Source organism: Carettochelys insculpta, chromosome 29 (assembly GCF_033958435.1).
Source record: "Carettochelys insculpta isolate YL-2023 chromosome 29, ASM3395843v1, whole genome shotgun sequence".
NCBI classification, from domain to species: domain Eukaryota; kingdom Metazoa; phylum Chordata; order Testudines; family Carettochelyidae; genus Carettochelys; species Carettochelys insculpta.
The window spans coordinates 9733042-9749197 of NC_134165.1; the positions used below are offsets into that span (position 1 = coordinate 9733042).

Below are 16156 nucleotides of genomic sequence, written 5' to 3' on the forward strand. Positions count from 1 at the left end.
ACCTCTCTGGCCTCCCAGTGCAGAGCATGATGGAAACCCATCCCCCATCACTTTGGAGAACATCCCACCCCCTCAAGCACAATGGTCCCCAGGGCACTGAGTACTCCGCTGGCTCTGAGTGGCTTTGCCCATGGCAGAGCTGGGCCAGGAATGCCACTTGCCCCACACCCCAGGGCAGGGAGAGCCCAGAGTCGTGGGGCTGCCAGCTGGGCCCCTGCGAACTGCAGCTAACAGCAAAGGACCAGAGCAGTGGGTGGGTGAAACCGCCCTCCCAACACACCGTCCCCGCCCCCACTTTCCTGGGATCCCCCGACTCTCTCCTGGCCTGGGAAGCTGGGTTCTGGAGCCCACCCCATGCGGGCTGCACCCAGGCAGCAGCCCCTGGGAGGACACAAGCCCAGTGGGACACCATTGGTCCCCCACCAGCAACACTGCCACAGGAAGGGCCTCAGTGTTCGGCTCCTAACTGGCTACGTCCTTCATTGCAGTGGCAGGGAGTGGACAGGGTCCCGCCCCCTGGCAGCAACACCCAATGGAGCAGGAGAAAGCAGGAGGACGTGGGGGATCTCCACCCCCTCACCACACCCCAAAGAGGTTGCTAGGCCGGGGGACAGACCAGCAGCAAGGCAGGGTCTAGGGTACCATCCTATCCCCTCCTGGGACAGGTCACAGTGAATCTGTGAGGACCCCCTGTGGGTCCAGGGACAGGACGAATGGCTGGGGTGGACAGCAGCCACCTCTGCTGACCCTGGGGGGGGCTCCCCACTGTTCAAAGGTTGGGGGAGCAGCAGCTGAGGGTCAAAGAAGAGCCAGACACCAGATCAAGCAAAATCCTCCAGCGTGTTAGGGTTCCAGGCAGTGCGTCAGACAGGGCCGGGGGGTGGGACACAGTAGAGATGGGGGCAGCGGTGGGATCCATGCCCTATCGAAGCAGAGACCACTTGATCTGTTCTTTGGCCGACTGCAGCACCTGGAAAGCACAGATGGGGCGGGGGGGTTGGCTCAGCTGGAGGGGTTGGGGGCAGATCTTCTTCCCTCCCTTCCAGTGTCCTGCCAGCCTGGCACCATCACCCTCTCCTATGGTGAAAGGGCCTGTGAGCCAGCAGGAAAGGATTTGCCAGGCTAGATCCAGCCAGCGAGACTGGCAGGAGAACACCCTCCACTGCCAACCCAGTCTGCAGCTGCTGGCACCAGGTGAGCATGGCCGGCCTCTGCCATTCTAGCCCCCATGAGTTTCAGTTACTGGCTGATCCCCTGCCCCCTGACCAGGCCTGGCACTGCCCCACAGTGGGACGGGGGTAGCCAGGTCCAGGGTTAAGATCCACCTTGGGGCTCAGGCCAGATGGCACACTGCAGCTGCTGGCTTTGGCCAACGAGCAGCTGGCCCATCTGGAGGCAGGGCAGCCCTCACCTGGCTCTAGGGGAGGGGCACCGGTTGCATGGACCCATGCGGCTGGGGGCTCGGCTGGGAGCTGGCCATGGAGGTCAGAGCACCCAGCCCAGTGGGAGCTGGGTCACTGAGGGGCCCACACTTAGGCTTTCACTCTAAGGGTCCCCCTTCAGGCGCCCTGCTAGCTGTGGACTCCACAGGGCAGAGGCTACGCCCACTGCTGGGAGCCGCGCCGCATGGAGCTGCCAGCAGTTAACAACTGTGGCACGCAGCAACCCAAACCTGTATTTCCAGGCACTAGCTGGGAAGTGAGGGGGGGAACCCTGCCCAGACCACCCTGCCCACGAGGGCGCACTGGAGCCTGCTGGGAAGCCTGCAGCGAGGGTCCCAGCTGGGCCGGGCCTGACCAGGGGAGGATGGAGAGAGCTGGTCTGGGGGTGGGGTAGGCAGTCCCAGAGCCCTGGGGAGCTTAGAGCACAGGCCTGCCCAAGCTGGAGTGTGATGCTGCTGGGCAGGGGTGGTGGGATAAGGGATGTACCTGAGAGACCGTCTGCTCTGTCAGGGGGACGTCTTCACCCTGCAACAGACACATGCCATGGAGCAGCACCCCCAGATCTCAACGCTGCCGGGAGCACCACCCTGGCACCCCCAGCGCCGAAAGGGGAGCTGTCCCGCCCCTGCCCCAACCCAATGCCACAGGGGACGCTGCCCTCAACCCCCCACTGCCACAGGGGCACGGCTTTCCCCTGGGAGCACTGCCCTACCCCCAACCCCAGGTCCCCCCACCCCAATGCAGGGGGCTGGGCAAAGCAGCCAAGCCCTTCCCCATTGCTCCCATTAAGGGGGTCAGGCCCCAGCTGGCCCTGGGGGAGCTGCCCTGGGAATAAGGGCAAGGGCACAGCAGGGGTTAGTGTTTGCCCCAAGGGCTCAGGCAGCCCACCCCAAACCCACCTCGTCTAGCAAGGCCATTCCAGGGGGAGGGCAGAGATGGGGCTCTGCTGCCGGGGGAGGGGCTCTCAGAGAGGGCAGGACTGCACTGGGGGAGGTGGGAGGCACTCACTTACCCGCACAGCCACCCGGTGCACCACCTGCTGGGGGTCGCTCTCCAGGATCACGCTGAGGGAGGAGCACGTGGCCCGTTACACCGGTGACATGAGAGACGCAACGCCCCGTCCCGCCCCCGCACCCAGGATGTCAGTGGGGGCAGATCCTGCCCAGTGCTGCACAAGGAGCATCGCACCAATGGCTCAGCCCTGGGAGCATGGTCAGGGGGGTAATTTCTAACTACCCTGGGCCCTGGTCCAAGTCACAGCAGCCCCTAGGGCACGCGGCTGAGTGTGGGGGACTGACCAGCCTGGGGCGAGGCGGGGGCTGCCCTGGGAGCCGGGTGGCCGGGGGAAGGAGAACCCAGCAGTGAGGCTGGGAGGAGAAGGGGCATGAAGAGAGTCAAGGTGCCCAGTGCAGCAGGGCCGTCTGGGCAGCCAGGCCCTTTGGAAACATGGGCTGGAGAATCTGAACCTCTGTCAAGTCAGAGAGAAAAATCCCTTCCCGGGGCTTGGCATTTAGTAGGCACCTGGCTGGGAACACGCTGCACCGGCGGGTCCGTCCGCACACAACCCCCCATGCTCATTGCCCAGCTGAGGACGCGACAACAGCCAGCACACACCCCGCTGCCGGGAGGTGTGACCAGGGAGTTCCCACCCCCAAGGGACAGCGCTCCCCCTCGGCTGCAGCGCTCCTGCTGGCTGCTGCCAGGTGGGCAGGGTGCCCCAGCGCCCAGGGCCTAGGCAGATGGGCCCAAGACAGGCTGGGTGGAGGGCGGGAAGTTGTAGCCCTGGATCCAATCGATGGCAGAGCGGGAGCCTCGTCTCCTACAGGGCGCAGGGGGATCCTGGCGCTCACCCTCCATCCACGATCTCATCCACTGCTAGGAAGAGCCCCTCCATGTTCTCCAGCAGGGCGCGCTTCTCCACGTTCTTCCTGCCGAGAGACCCGCCCCCGGTTAGGGAGAGCTGGGGCCTTGGCACCAGCCCTGCCAGGCCCCGGGCACCAGCTCCAGCCCACAAGCCATGCCACGGGGCAGCTTGTGCTGCCTGGTTCAGATCCATCCAGCATGGGGCAGGGGAGGAGATACCTCCTGTGAGATGGGTCCAGAGAGCTGCCAGGCTGTGCAGACTAGGGACGCGATGGGCAGGTGGGCTGGTCCCAGTGCGCTGGGATGGACGGGGCCCAACAGTGTCCCAGACCTGCCCCAGGCACATGGCTGCTGACCCGCAAGGGAGTCCAGGCATGCGATTTCGGCTGGCAGAGCACCTGGCCCCACTAGGCCCCTCCCCTGTTCCGAGCCAACCCCGGGGCGCCAAGGCCGACTCATGCAGAGCAAACCCCGGACACAACGGAGGTGGCGCTGCCCAGCGTGAGACCCAACCTAAGTTTTGCCAGTCAGCTCTCCAACTCCCTGCCCCCTTGCGACTGGGCCCACCCCCATCTCCAGCCCCCACCCCCCACGCCTGTCAGCTGGGGAATGCGCCAGCTGCTTGGTGCTTGGGTGGGTGACAGGAACTCTGATCTTATCTGTTCCATTCTCAGTGGGGCCAGCGATCCCGCCAGGGACCAGGACCTACAAATGCATCCCCGGCTGGCAGTTACATATAATATGGAGACACACATCTCACAGAGCTGGAAGGGACCCTGGGAAGTCCTCAAGTCCGGTCCCCAGCCCTCCTGGCAGGACTAAGCACCAGCCCTGACAGGATTTTTTTTTAAATCTATTGGCCCCAGAGGCCTAAACAGCCTCCTCAAGGACTGAACTCTCAACCCTAGGTCAGTGCTCGGACCACTACGCTATCCCTGCCTGGCCCTGCACAGCTCCCCTGAAAGATGCGACTTATGAAGCAAACGCCTGGGGCCATGCTGGCTCAGTGGGGCTCTACCCTGAGCCGCTGGCTCCCTGCAGCTATCAGTGGGGAGGAGGGCGTTGGCAGGATCGCGCCCAAACAGCTGATCTCATGGAACAGACTCCTTCTGCCGAGCCTGACAGGAGACGTCGCCCAAAGCCCAGGCCCCAGAACCGTCCACCTGGTGCAAATGAGAGCAGCCCACCGGTGTCAGAGGCAGCTCGCTGATTGGGGCCAGGCCTGGGCCAGGTGTGAGGACTCGGGCTGGGAGCTGGCCCTGACTCCAGGCCTTCGGGGGTCACCTCATCCTGGCTCAGGTCTCACCCTCCAGCCCATCACCATAGAACCTGGCACCTGCCACGTCAGACCAGCAACAGGAGGTCCCTAGTAGCCTGTCTCGGCAGGGCTGGCCCCCCCCATCACAGAGCTCTGGGCTGGCTCCCAGCAGCCTGCTGAGCCCCAGCCCCTCCTGCCCCCTTGCCCACTGCTGGCTGAGCTCTGGAAGAGCCCCTGGCCCACTCCCCCCCCTCAGGGCCTTACCTCAGCATCTGGCTGAGCGAGTCGAAGAGACAGTTCAACACGGCCATGAGCATCAGCTGGAAGAGGAGACACAGGTCAGGGAGACCAGGCCCTGCCCCAGGCGCCCCCAGGGCGGAGCACAGCATCCCGCGGGACAAGCCTACTGGCAAGAGCTGAGCAAGTCCCCCGCCCCGGGCACTGGGCAGGGTTTGCTGGGACAGCGAGGGGCCTGGCAGGGCACTATCACCCCTCGGATGGGGGCAGAGGTGGCCTCTGGAGCTTGAAGTGCCAAGTAGCCCCAGGCTCGCTGTGGGTGGGGGACACCGAAGGGAATCCCCATGGCTGCCAGTGGGGCATCTCCCTCACTCTCCATAGAGCCGATGCACACGGAGCCCTTCTCAGGTCTGGTGCTCAGTGTGGCTCCGACCCCAGGGCGCCCTGCCCGGGCAGACCCCTCACACACAGCCTAGGGCAAGCTCCCCACCCGGTGACAGGAGGCTGCCCTGGCGATACAGGAGCACCCTGCACAGCCAGGCAAGTTGCAGGGCAGCAGTCCCACTGGCACACAATGTGGGAGGCACAGGAGCTGCATTTCTCCAGGCAAACTCCCACCTCCAGCTCTGCACCCACAAGCCCCTGCGGGCACAGAACAGCCACCCCAGCCGCCCAAGGCCAGGCTGTCCCTCCCCCAGGGCCTGGGCACCTCGTTCTCGTGGGAGCTGCCGATGACGTAGAAGTACAGGTCGATGCTGCTCTTGTAGACCACGGTGAGCCCCTCGAGGAGGGCGATCTCGCCTGGGGGAACAGGCCATGCATGAGGGGCTTCCCACCGGCCGGCTGGCTCACCAGCGCCTCTGCTAGCAAGGGCGGGGGAGCAGCCTGCACGCACAGAAGGCCCCCAGTCTTGGATTCCAGTGGGCATCCCATTCAGAGCACCACTGTTGGGAAGGGCACGGGGGTCCCCATGGGAGCAGCGCTCCAGTGACCCCACATGCCTGCAACTGCCAGGCCAGCTACTGAAGATGCACATCGGGCGTCTTCCGCATGGCCCTGCTCTAAGGGGGTACCTGTGGCTGCCCCTGGGACCCAGAGCATGGAGTCTGACCCCCCGACACACAGCACCTCCCCAGCTTGGGGCCCAGACTGCAGCATCTGACCTCCCCCGCCAGCTCCCCTGGGACTCAGCACAGCAACCGAGCTCTCCCCACTCCTCCAAGGAGTCCTGGGGTGCAGAGCACCAAGTCTGACCACCTCCATGGGGTGACCCTGGAGCAAAGCGCAGGGCCTGACATGCTCACTCCCCCCATGGGGTCCCTGGGACCAGACCACAGCATCTTCCCCCCAGGTGAGCAGAGCCGCATGGCCCATGGATTGGGAAGGCAGGGAGACCCCAGACAGCGTCGGTGGGCAGCATCCCTCCTGCCTGGCCCCCAGCCCGTACTGTCCGTCCGGTGCGTCTTGTTGAAGATGTTCTTCTCAAAGGCTTTCTGCTCCTTGGCGGTGGGGTACGTGTCATCGTAGTACTGCAGGGAGAGGCAGGGGCATTACAGCCCAGTTCACCCAGTGCCTGTGCAATGCCAGCCCGGCCCACAGACCAGGCCAGGGCAGATGGGCAGAGCCTGCGGCCTGGCACCGGGAAGGCAGCACCGAGCCCTCCCACCGGCCTGCAGGGATGGGTCCTGGGTGCTCAGACTGCACCGGGCAGCACAAGCCCCAGAGGGGGAGGAGCAGCTTTGTTTTCAGGCACCTGTCCTTGAAAGCGTTGGGGGGCCGGGACAGAGACCAGAAGGGAGGGGCACTGGTAGAGTGGCTGGAGCAGGATCTGGGATGGGGGGGCTGCGAGTCAGGCCTGAGGGGCACTGGCAGGACAGGGGGAGTTTGCGCTGCCCTGCGTCTGGTTCTGGAGTCACTCTCCTCTGTCCCCCCCATTCCCACTCAAATGAGAATGCCAGGCCCAGGGCCATCCCCGGGTCGGGGACCCCAGACAACCCCCCATGACCCAGGCCCCCTCTTCCCTCCTCCACCCCCACCCTGACCCCCTCCCCAATCACCCTGGCTGGAGACTGCCTGGGGCAGGACAGGGCAGCAGCAGCTGCAGTAGGGGTTTGCCTCCCCTCCCCTCGGCCTGCTGGCAGCCTGGTTCACTCCACCCGGCCCGCTGAGCCCTGCTTCCCCACCGGCTGGGAGCGGAGGCTGAGCAGAGGGGCTCAGCGGGCCAGGAGGCCCCAGCAGAGGGGAGCAGGGGCAGGGGAGGTGACCCCCGCAGCTGTCACTGCCCACCCCCGGCTCCAGGTGATCCTCCCGCTCCTGTGCATAGGAGAGCTGGGGCTGCTGCTGCAGAGCCCCCAGAAGAGCAGGGTCTGGGGCGGCAGCCCCACCTCATCCTATGGATGGGACAGCTCTGCCAGGACCCTGCCCAGGGTAAGCACCCCAGAGGACAGCAGCTGGGCCTCTGAGCCCGCCCTCCCCTGACCCCCCGCACCACCTGGGGGCACTCACCTTTGCAAAGAGGCGGTCGCCGTCATTATCCAGGATCAGGACGGCTTTCACCGTGTACAGGGATGGCTCCTGCAGAGACACAGGCCCAGTCACTGCCCAGAGCCTGCCAGGGCCCTGAGCCGCTCCACCCCGCCCCCCCCCCCACTCCCCACCTGCCAGGAGCTCGGCCGGAGAGGGCAGCTGCAGCCCAGAACCATCTGCGCTGGAGCCTGGAGGCCACGGGGGACAGGGAGGGCCGTGGCATCAGGATGAGGCACCAGGCTGCCATTGGCCTGGGACCAGTCAGAGATCACCACAGGCCAGCAGTGAGCAGCACGCACAGCCAGGAGTCCTGCTCCCGCTGTGGGGCTGGGGGCGCTCGTCGAGGGATCACCCCAGGGCCTGGAGCCTCGGCCCAGCTTGGGGGCCAGCTCCGATCCTGCCCCAGCTCAGCAGGCCTTGACTATCAGGCCCGTGCTGATGGCTGTTCTCAAGCTGGCGCCTAGCAGCCGTGTGCTCCGCCCATGGGGGGTTCTCAACACAGAACTGGGCACACCTGCCCCAGACAGTCCCACCAAGGGCCCCCCCGGGGGCAGACACCCCCTCCTAGCAGACAGAGATACTGCACCCCGGCACCTCTTACCCAACCCAGGAGTTTGCAGACCAAAGAGCCAGCCCCAGCTGGACTGGGGTCCTTCTGCAACCAGCCCACCTGTCACTGTTCCCATCCTCATCACCCCTCTCCCCAAGCTGCCGACAGGCCCAGTGCCCCATGCCGGGCCCCATGCAGGCCTGCAGCCCCAGCCAAGCTCACGGTCCCAGCCCTCTGCAGTCCCTCTCCCTGCCCTCAGCCACTTTGGGGGGAGCTCTAGGCCCACAGCAGCTCTAGAAAAGCTGCTCCCAAGGATGCTAGCTGGGGGTATAAATAACCAGCTGCTATCAGGCACACTGGCTTGGCTTCCTGCCGCCACGCTGTGCGCTGCATGCGCAACGCCAGCAACTACATTATCGCTCCCTGGCCTGGCCAGCCGCTTCCCCTGCAGCAGGAGCAGCGCCGGAGAGTTTCAGCGCAAAGGAAGGGTGTGTGGTGTAGTGGTCAGTGCAGGGGCTGAGCTCCAGGACTCCTGGCTTCTGTTGCTGGCTGCCCGCCCCCGGCCTTGCTGCTCAGTGTCGGGGTTACAGGCTCTGTGAGCTGGGAAGAGAGGCAGTCGATTACCCTGGAGAGGTAACAGAGCCAGGAGAGCTGACAGGCCAGGGATCCAGCACCCAGAGGCCACGAATAAGAGAGGCACAAAGGAGGCAGTCGAGAGCTGCAGGGGAACGAGGGCTCAGTGCCCCTCGGGGGCGGGCTGGCAGTGTGGGGTGAGGGCAATGGGGGCTTTGGGCTCCTTCGGGGTGTTAGCTGTCACCCACAGGGATGAGAACGTCTCCTCTCCACCAGATCTGCCCTGGTCCCGCCCAACATGGCTCCCCCAGGGCCCTAGTGGCCCCAGGTCTGAGCAGGAGGGGGCTGGGCTGGAGGCTCTAAGGACAGGTTGGTCCCACCCAGCTCCTGGCCTGTCCACACAGGGATCCCCGAGCGAAGAGCTGCGGAAGAGCTGCCTCACAGGCAGAGGGGGCCAATCCCCCACCTCTCTGCCCAGCCAGCACACCAGGTGCTCAGCCCTACCTGGGCTTGCTGCTGGCACTTGGCTCCTGCCCCAGACAGCTGCCAGGGGACTGGTGCCCACTCTAGCTGTGGAGGTTACAACACCCTTCCCCTCAGCTACTCCAAGCCTGCAGGTCACCGGCTGCAACCCAATACATGCCCAAGCCACCAGCCTCCTTGTCACAGCTCCTGTCTGCCCCACTGAGGCTGCCCTGCCCCTGCCAATGGCTCCTCCCCAGTCTACCCACATGGCCTTTGCGCAGCGCAGATCCGGCTCTCAGCAAGTCTCCACCCGCCCAGGCTGGCCATCACTGCAGCATCCAGCCTGCTAAGCGCTGAATGCAGACAGGACCCAGCATGGCAACGGGGACATGTGCACAGACCGGGGGCTCGGTCGCTCAGACCCACAGGAGAAGGCAGAGGGCCAGGCACTGTCGTCCCTGGTCTACAGGCCTCACAGCTCCCCCAGGGGATCAACGCAGTAAACTCCCAGCTCAGCCCATGGCAGAGCCCCACAGAGGCCCCCAGCTCAGAGCTGCAGACCACGTAAGAGGGGTGCAGGCACTTGGGTGGCGCCACAGGGACCTGGGGGCTCCCAGGGAGACAGACGCTAGAAAGCTCTCGAGACAAAGTTCTGTGATGCACTGACCCCCACATAGCCACGGTCGGAGTGTATAACAGAACTTCACCTCAAACGCTGCGGCTCTGCACCCGGCGCCCCCATGCCGGGCGTGCACCGCGAGAATCCGGCCCCAGCCTTGCTGCCTGGCCCCGCCCGTGGCACAGAAGGGCTGAAATCCCCCTGCCCGTGGATCTGGGGCATGCAGGGCAGGTCCCAGCCAGGCACAGTAGCCCCACCGCCAGCAGGATGGGGGACCCACCCCCTCACTGGAGCCAGCTGCCCGCGATGCCCTCTGGCCTCCATCAAGGCTGCTAGTGCCCAGCACATTCCAGGGCCCTTGACTATTGCAATGCATGGACTGGCCTCCCTTGGGTACCGCGTAGGACCGTCCCACTTCTGAGACCCCAAGGGACTCTTCCCCGTAACTGCTCATCCTTGTGTCTCCCAGGGGCACAGGGAGCAGACAGGAACTGCCAGCCCTGGGTGGTCTGGTGTCACAGGACATGACTCCCCCCAAGAAGCCAAGCCTGGTCCAGGCTGCAGGGAACGGGCCAGATCCTGCAGCTCTTTGACTTGGAAAGGGCTTGGTCAGGAAGCTGAGCTGATCCCCAGCCCAGGCGTGCAAAACACAGAGGCTAAACCTGCCAAAAGCAGCCAGGCCATTGGGGGTGGGGTCTCCATTTGTGGGACACCCTTAGGAGTCTAGTGGGTGCGCAGCCAAAGGGCCCAACTCTCAGAGGCAACAAGCACCTGCTTCCCCCACAAGTGAGCAGTCAGCCCAAGAATCAGGCCAGTAATTTAGGGGTTGTCAACATGGGGAGTTATCTAAATGAACTGCATGTGTGGAGCTCTTACTCTGGTGTCTGAGTGCCTGACTCTGAGTTAGCTCGATCCACTGCCAGAGCAGATTAAGGGTTAAACTAATATTGACTCACTAACTGACACAAGGAATTAATCTGGAATAATCAGCTTTACATTCACACCTTGATTTATTCTAGATTAACCTTCAGTGTACCCCAGACCTTAACTGCACCCCGTGCTGGTGCGGCTGTCCTGAGATTCTCCTCCAATGGGGGGGCCACTGATGGACAGCCCTGCAGAGCTAGGCTCCCCTCAGTGTAACACCTCCCACATATGTTTCGCCCTCAGCTGGACCAGCCCTCTCAGCAGCTGACAAAAGTCCAGGCTCCACTCACACCATGACCAGCTGGGAGGGCAGGTCTCCATAAGCCACAGGAACCAGCTTGAAAACCCACAGGCCTCTTCTGCACCAAGCTCGTAATTTACAGTAGCTGCTTCCCTGCGCTGGTTTAGAACCGGCAACCTAGAGCTAAAAGAGCTGTGTCTTCCCAGCTGAGCTCCTGCTCCATCCATCCCCTTCCGAGGAGAAATGACAAGCAAGCCAGGCAAAGAGAATACCAGGGAGGATTTACGCTTCTCTGGTACCAGGCTGCACCACAGAGCAAAGCAAACGAACACACATTTTAAATCTATAACGAGCACTTCCAGGGGGCAGAGGGCCTGGAGAGCAAGAAACTGCGGCCACATCTTGTCAGACGTTATTACTTTGAGCCAAGGTCCGCCTCAAGCAATCAGCTATTAAAACGAGATATTAAGAGTTATGGCGCAGATTAGCTTGATCATTTAATTCCAAAATTCAATAAATTAGACTTCAATCAATTCAAGTAGGCGCTCAACAGCCCAGCTGGTCAGCGCAGCATCAGCAGCTTCACAGACCTTCCATACCTGCCAGCTCCCTAACTAAGGGAAAGGGCCAGAAAAAAGATGCTAGACACCAAGGAACGTGGCTGGGACTTGATTCCTGCTTGCAAAGGCGACTGGAGTACTTAACTGCAGACAAAGGAGAGATGTGGGGAGTTGCTGGCAGCAATACAGAACAGCACTTTAGACAGGTTGTCAGCAGGCATCAGTAGATCTCCAAGCACTTTACAAAGGAGGCTGGCACCATTGAGGGAAACCGAGGCAGTGGGCAGGGAAGTAACTTCCAGTAGCAAGCCAGCAGCAGAGCTGGGAAGGGAAACCAGGAGTCCTGACACTCAGCTCAGTGCTCTATCCACCCATGGGCAGTAGAGGGTAGCATGCCATGAGAGCAGGGTTTCCCGATCACCCAGCAGCCTACTCAGCTTCAGAGAAATTGCACACACAGAAACAATCCATATAGCTGGGCTCTGGTGCACACTATAAAGCCCAGAAGTTTTGTGCACGGAGGTAAGACAGGCTCACGTTCCTGGCTGTCAGAACACCTGCTGGTCCAGGACAAAGCCCCCCCGAGGTTTTTGCTCACCTACGATCATTTCCCCCCTCTGTTCTATTCCTTAGCACAGGGTAGATGAGAGACTCCAGCTCCTTTCATCCCTTGACGCCCCACACCAGAGCTGCCCTGAAGGCCTACGGCCATCTGAAAAGCTCGGACATACATCGGGGTCCTTTTGCCCCAACACCAGAAGATCAGAGTGGGCCAGCTCATGAGCAAACCCTGGGGAAGCTGGGAAGGGGGATCTTCACTGGAACCTGAGGCAGGAGCAAAGTAAGTGATTTGTCTCCGGAGTCCAAGCCCAGAGCCCCAGTCACAAGCCTACCTGTCCTGTACTTCAGAGCCAGTGGTAACAGCAGCCTGGCCTCCTTTGCAGCCCTAGGGTGGATGGGCATTGCTGTGGAATTGATTCTGTCCCTGGCTCAGGCCTAGTGAAGATGGGATGGAATGCAGTGGGGCAGAGGTTGCCCCACCACCCACCCGTAGGGGCAGGAGCACTCAGTGCGCTGGCTATCGTGGGCTCCCGGCAGCTCCCATGCCAGGCTCTGGTGAGTTAGAACAGCCTGTGGGCTGCTCTGTTTTGTGCAGGGCACCATGCAGGAGCTGACCAGGATGAGACACACACAACAGTGACTTCAGCTTCTGTTCCCCTCCCCTCCCCTCCCTTCCTCTGGGTTCTAACTCTTGCAACACACAGCAAAGACTCAGGTCTGGGAGCCACCAAGAAAAGTGCCACGGCCGGTTGGCAAAGACTCAGAACTAGCTGGAAACAACCAGGCTCTCAGAGGGGCAAGAACCAGCCCAGCCCCATCCAAACCAGTCTGGCACCAGCTTGGATCCACCCACTGAACCAGCTCTCTCCCTGCTGGCCTTTCTGAACCCTTCCCAAACCCAGGGTGCCCAGAGTGAACTGCAGCCAGATGAATGCTAGTATACGGGGAACAAACCTACTCAGGTCACCTAGCCTGGCAGCCCAACAAGCTGCACCATCTGGGCTTAAACCACCGAGGAAAACTCCACTGGCATGCACATGCAGGTGCCAGGGAAATCAGAGGGTTAAGAAGCCAACACAGCCAATGCTTGGAAAGAACATCAGGGAAAGGCTGCTGGCCCAAGGGACCCTCTGCTCTTTCTGGGCAGCTTCCTAGGTCATGCCCGACTCCCTCCCAGCTCACTCACAGGTAGGGCTCTTCAGTCCCATTCCTCCAAGCCAGAGCTACACCCACGCTGGGAAGCCCCTTGGCAAGGACTGCTCCTGCCCCACTCCCCATGGTGTTTCTAGCTAGTGTCAGATATGGAAAATACCCTTTCCTGATTGCCTTATACCTGCAACTGGAGTCTGCCTGCGCAGAGCCAAAGGGGCTTGTAGATACAGGGGTGTCTTCCTCCCCTCCCCACAAGAGCCACAAAGAGCTTTGATCTGATCCTTCCCTCCAACACCCCACTTCTCCCAGGGGCAAGGCAGGAACATTCCCTGCAGCTATGCCCTGAGTACCGGGGGGGGCGGGGGCGGGAGGGGATCTCAACTGGGCCTAAGGCCTGCAGCAAAGAGCCCAAATGTCTGAGGAAGCAAAAGAGAAACAACTCTAATGCAGCTCTAGGTGTTTGCAGGAAGGTGTGCATGGGGTGGGGGGATCTTGTATCAAATCAGAAAGGAAGCCACCTGCCCCCTCAGCACAGGCACTCCTGGTTTATTGACTATGCTGGGGTCATTCCACATGGGCCTCATGCTACTGCATTTGCAGGGTGCTGTGGAGTTTTGCTCCAACTGCACAAAAGAATGTCACAGAAGTCATTGGTCCAAAAGTTTGGCTGGGAGAGGAAGGAATTTGCCCCCCAGGGAGGCATGGGAAGAACATGAGATGCAGCAGCAGCACCATTTCAACTGTCAATATTGGATTTTGAAGTTTTCATTGTACGTTACTCGGGGCTGGTTTACTCAGCTCTTAAGGCAGTGCTTGAAGGTCTTTTCAGACTCAGGGCTTAGTAATGCCATTTTTTCCAAGTTCTCCCCCAAATGCAAGGTCTTGAGGTACCTACCTCAGGGTGACCTGCAATGGTGCAGCTGGGTTTTGAGGAGGAGAGCGCGTGCGCGCGCACGCACACACACACACACACACCCCACCCCATCCCCCAATTGTCTTGTGTTACAGAGCAGCATGTGGGGAGGTCATCCCCTCCAAAGGCAAATAATCCCAAACACCAGCATTCAGACAGAAGAGGAACTCCCATTGCAAATGTTACCCAGTACACTCCCTTGCTAGCCCCACACCAAGAGGTGACAGCCACCATATCTGGGTGCCAGCAGCACCTGGCCTGGAGCAACTTCTCCGCCACCAGAGCTTTATCAGCCCAATCCCAGGCTGAAAAGGGCTTGCCACAGCTATTATGTGTACGGCAGGGGGTATTCAATGGCAGTGCCCATTCCCCACCCCCCAATAGCAGGGCTTATTTATAAATCACAAGGCTGGAAGGGACCTTTGCATTCATGTTGTCTGACCTCCTATACAACAGAGGCCCAGAATTTTCTCAAATAATTCCTAGGGCAGATCTTCTAGGAAAGCATCCAATCCCGACTTAAAAATTATCACTGATGGAAAATCCACCATGGCCCTTGGTAAGTTTTGTCAATGGTTAATAACCTTTGCTAGTAAATATTTGTGTGCTATTTCCAGTTGTAATTGTTCTAGCTTTAACTTCCAGCCATCAGAAGGTGTTAGACTTTTTGCTGCTGGAGGGAAGAATCCATTATTTCTTCTTCTCCATGTAGATACTTCGACTGCGATCAACTCACCACTTAAGCTTCTGACCTGCTTCAGTCGTCCACTTCAATCAGGTTTTCTAACTTTTTAAATCATTCTCTTAAGTCACCTGAGCGCTTTCTCAATAGCCTTCTTCAACTGTGGCCACAGTACTGGGCACAGGATTCCAGCAGAGGCCACACCAGCACCAATATAGAGGTAAAAACTTCTCTGCTCTGAGTCAAGGTTCCTGTATTTATGTAGCCCAGGGTTAAATTAGCCTTTGTGGCCACAGCAGAGCACTGGGATTCAACTAATCACCCATCACCCCCCAAATCTTTTTCAGTCAGGGCTTCCCAGCTCAGAGTCCCCCATCCTTTAAGTGTGGCCTGCACTCTTTGCTCTCACATGTACACCTTTACATTCAGCGATACTAAAATGCATACTGATTGCAGGCACCCAGTTTAGTAAACAACAAGAAGCCCTGTGGCACCTTATAGCCTAACAGATATTTTGCATGAGTGCATCCGACAGAGCGGGTCTTTGCCCACGAAAGCTTATGCTCCAAAATATCTGTTAGTCTATAAAGTGCCACAGGACTTCTTGTTGTTTTTGAAGATACAGACTAACACGGTGACCTCTCTGATACCAGTTTACTAAGCGATGCAGATCACTTTGTATTAATGACATGGGCTCTTCATCATTTACCTCACCCCGTTTTCACATCTGTAAACTTCATTCATGATGTTATGTTTTCTCTCAGGACACTGCTAAAGATGTTAAAGAGCACAGGACCAAGACCCAACACAGAGCCTCACTGACACACACACACACACACTCTCTCTGACAGACCCCATTTACAGTTACATTTTGGAGACTGATCTGTTAGCCCGTTTTCAATCCATTCACCATGCGCCATTTTCAGTTTATATCATTCTTGTTTTTTAATCAAAATATTCTGCAGTGCTCAAATGTTTTGCAGAAGTCCAGGTAAATTATATCCCCACTATCACCCCCATCTCCACACCCGCCATAGGAGGGTCCATCATCCCCTGCTTCTCGCAATGGCACAGCCCGTTCATCCCCCAGTGGCGGTGCCCATCCCTCCCTCTATCCCCAACAGTAGCACCCAACCCACTTTCTCCCCCTGGCAGTACCCAACCCCCTCTCAAACATGCAGCCCACCCTCTGCAACGGCCGTGCTCCCTCAGCAGCAGTGCCCAGCCCCCCTCGCCCCCTCTGGCAGGGCCACCACACCCCCACCAGCAGTGCCATACTTCCCGCTCGTCCTCAAACAACACCGGCCACCCCCCCCAGCCCCCGCCATGCCCCTCCCCCACCGCCCCCGCCGTGCCCACTTCCCCCCCGCCCACCTCCCCCACTAACAGCACTGCCCAACTCCCACCGGCTGTGCCCGCACCCATGGCCCAGGCTGTACCCCCGGACCGGACCGGACCGGACCGGCCTGGCCTGGCCCCGCGCCCAGAACCCGCTCCTACCAGGATCAGTGCCTCCATCTTCCCCTCAGCGTTGCCTACGTGGAGTAGGAGCGGTAGGAGCCGCGTGCCATTGGTTAGGCGACTGCC

The 16156-nt window shown here is 60.5% G+C and overlaps 1 protein-coding gene across 1 annotated transcript; it reads right to left on the reverse strand.

Moving 5' to 3' along the window:
• Positions 1-821: 821 nt before the first annotated feature.
• On the reverse strand, positions 822-16156 carry COPZ1 (COPI coat complex subunit zeta 1). The gene is made up of 9 exons (XM_074979572.1): positions 16070-16156; positions 7306-7374; positions 6248-6329; positions 5510-5601; positions 4828-4883; positions 3293-3370; positions 2455-2506; positions 1929-1967; positions 822-970 (listed from the first exon to the last, which is right to left on the reverse strand). Exons 1-9 carry the CDS (start codon positions 16085-16087, stop codon positions 923-925), a joined length of 534 nt encoding a protein of 177 aa, XP_074835673.1. The 5' UTR covers positions 16088-16156; the 3' UTR covers positions 822-922.

What these genes read in the sequence shown, in the direction of transcription:
- COPZ1 (XM_074979572.1), bottom strand. An exon ending in CAAGACGCACCGGACGGACA is followed by an intron (nt 5,602 to 6,247) that starts GTACGGGCTGGG and finishes CTGTTCCCCCAG; the next exon opens with GCGAGATCGCCCTCCTCGAG. An exon ending in CAGAGCAGACGGTCTCTCAG is followed by an intron (nt 971 to 1,928) that starts GTACATCCCTTA and finishes TGTGCTTTCCAG; the next exon opens with GTGCTGCAGTCGGCCAAAGA.